Source organism: Marmota marmota, unplaced genomic scaffold (assembly GCF_001458135.2).
Source record: "Marmota marmota marmota unplaced genomic scaffold, marMar, whole genome shotgun sequence".
NCBI lineage: Eukaryota > Metazoa > Chordata > Mammalia > Rodentia > Sciuridae > Marmota > Marmota marmota.
In genome coordinates, this window is record NW_026000119.1 from 2,535,310 (window position 1) to 2,546,226 (window position 10,917).

Genomic DNA, 10,917 nt, shown 5'->3' on the forward strand with positions numbered 1-10,917 from the left:
GAGGGGAGGGGAGGGGAGGGGGGATAGTAGAGGATAGGAAAGGCAGCAGAACACAACAGACACTAGTATGGCAATATGTAAATCAATGGATGTGTAACTGATGTGATTCTGCAATCTGTATATGGGGTAAAAATGGGAGCTCATAACCCACTTGAATCAAAGTGTGAAATATGATATATCAAGAACTATGTAATGTTTTGAACAGCCAACAATAAAAAATTAAAAAAATTTAAAAAAAAATTAAAAAAAAAAAGAATCAAATCATTCCCCTGAGACAGGCACCTATTTTCCACTCATATAAAACTAGTTCCATTTGTCAGATTAAATATTCTATTTAAATAATTATTGATACTTTATTTGGCCGAGTTTTTAATTTTATGGTTAAAGTGTAAGATTAACCAAAAAAGAATAAGAATTTAACAAAAAAGATACCCATTGCTATGTTTGCTTAGGTCATTTTAAAGAAAAAAATTATAGACACAGTTAAAGCCCACCCTGTCACCTCTTCCTCTTCCTCCTAGAAGATAACCACTCTCATGTAGCACATATCACTTCCATACATAGTCTGTACCTACCTAAAAATTTGCATAATCCATTTCTGGTAGTAAATTTTTAATTTTTGAAGGGAGTGGTCTGGGGATAGAACCCAGGGTCTCACACATTTTAGACACGCATACTACCATTGAGCCACACCCCTAATCCTGTGGTAGTAAATTTTAAATAAACGTTATATTATTCCTTTTATGCTGTTTTAACACTGTTTTAAATTTATCTACTTTGTTCTCTCCATGTAAATTCAATTAAATCATTTTGGCTGCTGTACAGTGTTTTTAAAAAACAACTCATATCAGGCACAGTATTACAGGCCTGTAATCCCAGCGACTTGGGAGGCTCAGGCTGGAGGATTTTGAGTTCCATGCCAGCCTCAGTAACTTAGCGAGGCCCTGTCTCAAAAAAATAAAAAGGAATGGGGATGTGGCTAAGTGGTTAAGCCACCTGGGTACAATCCCTAGTACCAAAAACACAACATCTCTCAAATGTCTATTACCAAAATATTATCCCACATTTTCTGTGAATCTAAAATAGCTTATTAATGTTATTGTAACCAATGTATTTAAGCTATCAGTTAGCTATGAGTTAGTAAAATGCCTCACAGAAAGAATTCCAAACATAAAATTAGAAGGAAATGTTAGACAACATTTGGGTATAACAACAGCGTTTCATCTCAGTATTTCATTCCTTCTGAGTGTTTGGGTAGGCAAAGGGGAGAGCCTGAAGGCATGAAGTACAAGGTGAAGGAGAAATTTAGCACAAGGGCTAAATTAACAGCAGTCCACATGACCCCAAATCTTCACAAGCAGTGGCAGCTGGAGGAGGGTTCCTGGAGGCTGCCTGCCCCTCCCATTGCCAACAGTGCCCACTCAAGCCAGAGTCACACTCCAGGGAGCAAGGCCAACATGACTGCACCACCAGCCTATGTACAGTATTTCTATTCTTATGAATCACTCTTGGGTAAAATGCAGGCCTATTCATGCTTGTTGACTTTGGGTTGGTCATAACTCCAACGTCCTGGTATAATACAATTATGATGGACTCTCTGAGTAATTCAAGTTAACTAAAATTTCATAATTCATTATATTAATTCCAATTTTAATCAAAAGTGCTGATTCACGCTTAATGGTATCCTGGGAATTAGGTGCCCAAAAAGTGAGGCTGGCAGCTCTTAAAAGTCTCTTGCAGCATTTACAGCAGACTAAAATAAAAGTTGCACGGATTGTTCAGTGGTACCCCATCCCTGGGTCCAAATAGATGCCTTTGTCCTCTAGCTGGTATGGTGACAGTGGTCGAGAAAAGAAGCAAAGAAACCACCAGCATTCTCTTTCCTTGCCTTAGCTTACCATGCTGCTCTTTTGCACATCTAGGGTACAACACAGGTGTGTGCCACCAAGCCCGGCTTCAGATAAGCCCAGAAGAAATATAGTGCTAGAGGGATTTGACTTGGGAGGGAAGCTCGAAATATATTTCAAAATATGTGCTTCATTAAGTAAAATAGCAGCAGAAGGAATGTTTTATGTGTATGTAGAAAATAAAAATAACGATTTTCCCTGTCTAGACAAGATCTACCTCTCAGAAACTATTATTGGGACTGTATCATTCAAAATCACACCCTGAGCTCCTGGGTCCCCTCGCCAGCCTGTGACCCTTGCCTAAACTGACTGGCTCAACACTGACTTGTGCTATCATTGGCTGTGGTACAGAGACATGATGCTCCCAAGAGGGAAGATTGCACCAGCCAAGCACACAAATGTGCAGTATTTCATCACCCTCTATTGGTCTGTCTAGGATTGTGACACTACTTTTCCGTTGACTCTAAATACCAGGCTATCAACAGGCACAAGTCCTGGCTGGCCAAGTGTGGAGTCAGCATGGGAGCCGAGGTGCATGGCATGAACGGCTCTTGGATTAACAGAAATGGATGAAGCACAGATCAGAGCCTAAATTAGATCTCATTGTCCTTTGTTTATGTACCTATTTTAGCATTATCACAATGGATGGTCAGATGCCTGTCTTCCCACAGGGACTGTACCTTAATTGGCTTTGAATCCTGTGACAATCTTAGATATCCCAGATGCTCAATAACTGGGAATCAATTCCCAATTTTATCAGCTAACAAGAAGGGCAGCTACTCTGAATGAAATATAACAAATTTTGTAGACACTGGCCTTACTCTGAACCATTATATTTTATTATAATTTATATTTTCTCTTCCTGTTCACGTCCACTCTTTCCTGGAAAACACAAAGACCAAAAATAGATAAGGCAGATGTATGACTATAAGAATAATAATAACACAGTAGATGAAAGTCCGAATGAAGTCTTCACCTCCACATAGCCTTTTAAAAAAAAAAATACAGGTGTGCGTTGTGGCACACACCTATAATCCCAGCAACTTAAGAGGCTGAGACAAGAAGATTGCAAGTACAAGTTCAGCCTCATCAACTTAGTGAGACCCTGCCTCAAAATAAAAAATTAAAAAAAAAATAGATCTGGAGATATAGCTCAGTGGTAAAGTACCCTGGGCTCAATCCCTAGTATTAAAAAAACAAACAAACAACAACAAAAAAAAAACTCTAAACCTATGCTTCTGGATACCTGCACCTAGTTATTTTTTTAATCCATTTAACCTACTAAATTGAAATACCATGTGCCTTTTTAAATTCATGGCCTAAGTCATACACCACAACCACCCCAAAGTATAGGGCCCATAAAATTTCACAAGATCAATAATAGCCCAAAGTCTCAGTAAATACAACAGAAAACCAGCAACAAAGTTTGTTCTTTCCTTAAACATTTTTTTTCCCCTGTACTGGGGATTGAACACAAGGGATGCTTTAACACTGAGATACATCCCTAGTCCTTTTTATTTTTTATTTTGAGAAAGAGTCTTGACAAATTGCTGAGGGCCTTGCTAAGTTCTGAGGCTGGCCTCAAACTTGCAATCCTCCTGCCTCAGCCTACTGAGTCACTGGGATAACAGGTATGCACCGCCACACCTGGCTGTTCTTTCCTTATTAGTAAGGATGCACATTTAAAAGTGTTCCCACAGACTAGCAGTAGAACTACTAGATACGGAACCAAAGGAGGATCGCATATAGTCAAAAAGATCCAGGTTGATAAAATGTTTGGTGTTTAAGCATACACCCTAAAGCTCTACTAGTTGCTTCAGTCATCTGAATAATAATTACACAAAAAAAGCTCAAATGTTTTAAAATACTTTGCCATTTCCACAAGTTACAACAATTTTCTACAATTCCTTTCAGCCAAGCCTCCAGAAGATAAATTCCTTCTAGTGAAATGTCTGACAAAGCATGATAATTTTTAATCCTAAATCAGTGAGGCACAAACTTTTCTACATTACTTTTTATAAACACATAAAGGCTTACTTCTTTTTATAATTAAATCTGGGGATTTGTTTCTTTCTTATTGCTTAACTATTGTTAGGTAGGAAGCAAGGCATGGGGAAAGGGCTATCCCTTAGGGCTCTCCAGACTACCTGGGGCCCTCATGACACTTCACCTGAAGCCCCTTCCCTGAGGGGAAACTGGGCCATCTTGCAGTTAAAGAGAGGAAGCAAGATGACTTGAAAGGGAATTCAAGACCAGGAAGGGAAAGTCATGAATCTTGGGAATGCCACAAGTACTGACCCAAAGTTAACTTGTTGCTAGTTAACATATCATTAGCATTTCAGTTTCCACCCCTCTGTCCAGGGGAAAAAGAAACTTACACATGCGCAGGAGAGAAGAAAGTATGTCAGGTTCAGCTGTCAAACAAGGTATCCATGAATCCCAGATCCACCCAGGGGAGAGGGGAGAGCTAGAAAAGCCCAATAAAAGAGAGCTCCACTGTGTAGACCACACACACACACACACACACACACACACACACACACACACACACACACAGCCTTGAGCTACTTCACAGCTCTGCCCACACTGCTCTCTCAAAGTGTTTTCTTTACTTTCAGTAACCCTCTGCCTTGCCTGCCAACCTTTTGTGTCCTGCTCAGTTCTTTGCTCAGGAGGCCATGAACCTGTACTGGGGACCCCCTAAAAACCCCTCCCTTTGTGCCAGTAACACTCTGATCCAAGTGTCTTTAACAATTCTTAAAATTCTTACCCTGCATGAAAGGGTTTCTTTGGACAAAGGTAAAGACAGGGACTGCCTGGCCCAGTTGATTTGCTAGTTAACTCCTACCAGAAGCTAACAGGAGTCATATAGGGGAAAAGGATATCATGTCAAAGAAGTTTAATAAATGGTATGTTAAATAAAATTAAACACTTTTCTTTATTACAGGACTTTTCTGAGCCTTTATCACTATGCCCTAGTACTCTCCAAAAGGAAGAGACAGTAAGCTTATCCCTCTGGAGAGTTGGTTGTTGTTTGGGGTTTTTTGGTGGGGCAGTAGTAGTCAGTTTTCATCACTATTACAAAAGAAATGAGGCAGGCCATCTTTGGGGTTTTTTGGTGATGGGGATGGAACCCAAGGTCTTAGCATATTCTAAAAACACACTTTACCACTGAGTTACACCAGCAGCTGAGAGTTATTTATTTCATGTACACTATTACCATTAGCCTTTAGCAATAAAGCATTATTTTGAGGAACGTACTTTGAGGAACTCAAGTTAGAATAAGATGCTAATAAAGCCTCAATTATAAGTGTTAACTCCCTGGTACTTCAGTAAGCCCTGCTATGTTTGGATACGGTTTAAGTGTGTTCCCTCAAAGTTTCATGTACGGGAGACTTGGTCATTAGTGTGGCAGTGCTAAGATGGTATATAACTTTATAAGATCCTAGCTCAACTGAGGGTGCTGCCCTCAGAAGAGATTAAGATAATCCTCTGCAACTCCATAGTAGTTCTTTTTTCCCCCCTTCCTTTTCAATAAATTGTTGAGGCTGACCTCAAACCTGCGGATCCTTCTGCTCCAACCTCCCAAGTCACTAGGATTTTAGGCATGCACCATAGCACCCCGCCCCCATGATACTTCTTACAAGTATGAGTTGTTATAAAAGCTTGAAGCCTACCCCTGAGTCACTCTCCCTTCTTCCTGTCTTACCATGTGATCCTTCTACCCACATGAGCTCCACCATCCACCATGAGTTCCTCATTAGAGACCAGGTGATCTTCCCATGCCATGCCCTTGAGCCTCCAGAACTGTGAGTTAAATAAATCTCTTTTTTTCATGAGTGGCCTGCCTCATTTCTTTTGTAATAGTGATTAAAACTGACTACTACTGCCCCACCAACACTTTTAAACCATTGACTCTATCTTTATAACCATAGGAATCCATCTTCAAATGCACACCCTTAGAAACTAAAACACCACCTATACAATACCTGTAATAAGAACATATAAATGAACTATAACACTTATCACCACCTTCACGATAAAAAGTTATATAACAAATTAGAATAAATTAAATTAAATTAAATTAAATAAAGTCAACCCAAACTCAGGCAGCTGCTGTTTTGCATTAAGGACAGAATTTTAAGTAATCCAAGGCCTAAGGAAAGCACTGCTCTCTGTATATTTCACATTCAAATTGGGAAAATATAAACCTACCCAATGTGAATATTTTAATGATCATAATGAAAAGAAAGACTTACCAACAGAAGCTGAATTTTTAAGAACGGACTCCTTCTCAGCTCCTTTTTCAATTCGTAATGTGGCCCACTGTTCAAAAACAAGAAGTATTAATGTAAACTCTTCTGTAGACACAATGTAAACTACTCAAACCTTCCTTCTAGCCCTCAGTTTCCTTATTATAAAATGAGAATTATCATTCCCATCCCATAAGATTGCTGTCAAGATTAATTGACATTACATGCATAAAGACCTAAACACGGGGCACAAAGTATAATGATTCTTTTCATAATAAACTAGGCATTCAGGTACAAGACATGTTCAAAGAGGAATCAGAAAAACTTGCAGAGCCAGGCTCAGTGGCTTCTCAGGAGGTTTAAATAGGAAGATCATAAGTTCAAGGACAGGCTGAGCAACTTAGCAAGACGCTTCCTCAAAATAAAAAGGGATGTAGTTCACTGGTAAAGCATCACTGAGTTCATCCCCAGTTCACCATCATCATAATAATAATAAGGCTAGGCATGATGGTGCTCACCTGTAATCCAGGGGGCTTAACTGAAAATTCAAAGCCAGCCTCAGAAACTTAGCAAGGCTTGGAGCAACTTAGCAAGACCCTGTCTCAAAATAAACAGTAAAAAGGGTTGGGGATGTGGCTCAGTTGTTATGTGCCCCAGGTTCAATCCTTGGTACTAAAAAAAGAGAAAAGAAAAAGGGAGGAAAAAGAAAAAAAAACAGCTTACAGAAAGAAGCAGCACCGACTCGGAAAGCTACAAAGAGTAAGTGAAATCACTAACTAAATAAAAAACAATCTGTCCACCTAATTACTGACCTATTAAGATGCATAGGAAAAAATGTTATGATTATAAGGATCTACAGGCTTAGGAGAATTTAAGAATTGGAAAAACAACTCTCACTTTATTTAAATATACTGAGATGTGTTTTTAATTTTTTTCTTTATACATTTCTTATGTATTTCTAAAATTTACCTTTTAATATCATAGTTTAAAAAGCACAAGGGAATTTTTTCAACTCAGTATTCTAGAGAATCCTCAAATGCTGTCTTTTAGTTTAAAATAGCCAATTAGCCAGGAGCAGTGGTATATACACCTACAGTCCCATTTAACAGAGACAGGAAGATTGCAAGTTTAAGGCTAGCCTCAGCAAACTAGTGAGAACCTGTTTCAAAATAAAAAATTAAAAAGGAGTAAGGATGTGGCTCAGTGGTAAAGCCCCTCTAGATTCAATCGCCAATACCACAAATGAATAAATAAATAAATAATAAAAATAGTCAATTAGGGGCTAGTGGTATAGTTCAGCAGTAAAGCTCTTGTCTAGCATGAGCAAGGCCCTGAGTTCAATCCCCAGAACACAGAATAAAAAGAAGAAAAGCAAATTCAAATGACATCTAAAAGATTACAATTTGATTTCAAAGTGGGGGGGAAATAAGAGGCAAAAAGCTATGTAATAATTATAATTGAATATAAGTACCCATGAAGGGGTAAAATTGAATATAAGTACCCATAAAGGCAAAAACCTTTACTATTAGTATTTCCAAAAACCTATTACTAGGCTCAACAGGTGTGTAAAGCAGAGAAACTGAAAGTTTTTTTTAAAAAAATACATTAGAAAATAACTGACAGAATAAATAGCCCAAGCATAAGTACAAAGGTCAAGGATTCTGGCACAGACCACCAGGACCCCTGCACAACAACTTAAAAAGCTAAGAAGGCACATGCCAGCACGCTCAGGAAACACCTATAAATAGAAGCCTGATCTTCCAGCTTCAAGTGGCAAGTCACTGATGACAATTAGACTTGGTCTTAGTCTGGCTACATCATTTTAGATATTGCTGATTTGGCACAGGGTTTCTCAAACTCTGGACTCCTACCTTTTCTCAACTGAGATAAAGATTAATTTCCATAGTTTCTTACTTAAAGCTTTGGACCCCATTATCATTTGAAAATAAGCCAAAGATATGATAAAATAGAATATTGTTTTTATAATAGTTTACTTTTTTACAATCCAGCATTATTAACCTCAGAACTGACTTTTTAATTGTATGCAGATGATTTTATATTTTATATAAATGTAGTTCCATAGGTTGGAACAATTACCCCATGCTCATATGATGGAAAATATTGGTATTTTGTGGCAGTTAAGGGCTGAGTTATAGCCCCCAAATTCATATGGTGAAGCTCGAACCCCATACTTCGGAATGTGACTGAGAGAGGTCTTTAAGAGATGATGAAGTTAAAATGAAGCCCTTAGAGTGGGCCATATTCCTATCTGACTGGTGTCATAAGAAGAAATTGGACAGCCAAAGAAATTCCAAGCATGTGTGTGCACGGAAAAAAGATCACGTGAGGGCATAGTGAGAAGGTGAACCCCTGCAAGACTAGGAGAGGCCCCAGATCAAAACCACGCCTGCCGACACCTTGATCTTGGACTTTTCGTTTCCTGAACCATGAGAAAATAAATTTGTGCTGTTTAAGCCACCCAGTCTGTGGTATTTGGTTGTGTCAGCCCTAGCAAACTATAAAATGACATTTTTCAAACACTGAGTGACATTCCTTAAAGAGCAAGAAAGAGTTTCAGAATGCCAAAGAACTGCAGTGACTGTGCTCAATGTAAACAAATGTTAGACCAGGCTCTTATAATCCCAGCTATTCAGGAGGCCGAGGCAAGAAGGATCACAAATTCAAGGTTAGCCTGGACAACTGAGAGAGACTTTGTCTCAAAATAAAATGAAAGGGCTGGAGATTATAGCTCAGTGGTACAGCACTCCTGGATTCAATCCCTGGTAATACACAAACACACACACACACACACACACACACACGTAAATGTTATGTTGGAGAAGCAGCTATTTAACGCTAAAAAGAATTTGTATTAGAAAACCATTTTCTTCCATAGGTTTACTCTCCAGTGAAAGTAAAATCCTGCCTGTGCTTTGCAGCCAGCCAGCTATATGCTGGAATTTTAGTCCTGTCATTTCTTGGCTCCAGCTATTTCAGAGAAGAGCCTTTAACCTTGGAGCATCCATTTCATCATCCCTAAAATGGGGACAATACCAAGGGTGGTTGTGAAAATTAAAGGAGCAATATATCTGTTGCCATAGTAGGCCATAAAGAATAGCAATGGTTTCCTCTTCCTCCCCACACCCCACACCTTATTAAGTTACCAAAGATGACCAGTTTTTTCTCAAACTATCAGTGTGTCTCCCAATAGATACCTATTTTTCTTTCACCATGCCAACTTCTTCCACCAATTGAGTAAGCCCAAATATAAAGGCAGAATATCTCTACTAGAGGTTCTGAATCTCTTTTAAAGGATCTCAGAACAAATCTACCTCCAAGCTTCAGGAGAAGGCAGCTCTGTAGGCAAGAGGTTTCTGAAGGTAAGAAGTGGCATCTAACAACACCCTTTATTGTTCCCCACCTCAGTCTCACCCCAAGGAAAGCTAAGACACTTATCAATCAGGCTTTCTCTCCAATTAATTTCCACACCTTCTAAGAGAAAAATGGCAGCTATCCAAAATTCACCAGTAAGAAGCAGTTTCAAGTCTAACTTTAAAACTTAAGCCCAAAGCTTGCAATATTGTGACACTGTCACCTAGACAATTACAACTTCCAATTTTTCAACTATCAAGACATTTAGGGATTGACTAAAGATATGGAAAAGGAAGAAGAAAAGTGCATAAAATTGAATAAAAATTCAAATTATGAAGCTCACTCAAGTAACAGCTGGCTGCCATCTATAGCCAAATGAAAGTTTCTTGACAGAGGCTGTCATCTTGATAGACTAAGAATGCAGCCTCCAAATTAAAATCCCATTCTGTCACTGTCAGCTGTATGTTGCTGCCCAGACATATTTTCTCTCTGAACCTCCACCTTCAGATCTATCAGTGAGAGTAATGATAGAGTTGTGTGGAATTAAGATAAATGCAAAGCACAATACTTGGCCAGCTTTTATTTAATACTACTTTCTATCATCAACATCGGGGCCTTCTAGCACATTTATTAAGTTCCAACATCAGATATAATATCTATTATACAGGTGTTAATAAACATCTGATAATTATTGATGTACTTTTTTTTCACCCCCAATATTAAAGATTGAACCCAAGGAAACTTTAACAATTCACTGAGCTACATTCCCAGCCCCTTTTACATTTAGGCTTGAGACTGGATCTCACTAAAGTCCTGAGGGTTTCAATAAGTTATGAGGCTGGCCCACAACTTGTAATCCTCCTGCCTCAAGCTCTAGAGTCATTGGGATGACAGCTGTGTACCACTGTGCCCAGCTTGACATGCCTTTTTAAAAAGACGGAGAAGCCGCGATCAGTGGCATATACCTGTAAACCCACTGGCTTGGGAGGCTGAGGCAGAAGGATCTTGAGTTCAAAGCCAGCCTCAGAAAAAGTGAGTTGCTGAGCAACTCAGTGAGACCCTGTCTCTAAATAAAACACAAAATAGGGCTGGGGATGTGACTCAGTTGTTGAGTGCCTGAGTTCAATTCCCAGTACCCACTCACCCCCTCCCCCCCAAAAAAAAAGAAAAGAAAAAAGATGGAGAGGGCTGGGGTATATAGCTCAGTGGTAAAGTACTTGCCAAGAATATGTGAGGGAAGATGGCGGCGAGGGGAGTGCATTGCCCCCGTGTGCTGCTTCACTGTGTGGGAGTATGACAAGTCAGGACGGCTAAAAGCTATCTTGTTAGGAATTTCCAGCAATAGTGGGGTGTTCCGGAACCTGGAGGAAGGATTTCCATCGCAT

The 10,917-nt window shown here is 39.2% G+C and overlaps 1 protein-coding gene across 2 annotated transcripts in view; it reads right to left on the minus strand.

Moving 5' to 3' along the window:
- The window catches only part of Gpat3 (glycerol-3-phosphate acyltransferase 3), a 69,394-nt gene that overhangs the window by 47,585 nt on the left and 10,892 nt on the right, over positions 1–10,917 (minus strand). For both annotated transcript variants that reach the window (XM_048784727.1, XM_015499209.2), the window contains exon 3: positions 6,167–6,233. In XM_048784727.1, the coding sequence (XP_048640684.1) occupies positions 6,167–6,233 (67 nt within the window). The remainder of the gene's footprint in view (positions 1–6,166; positions 6,234–10,917) is intronic.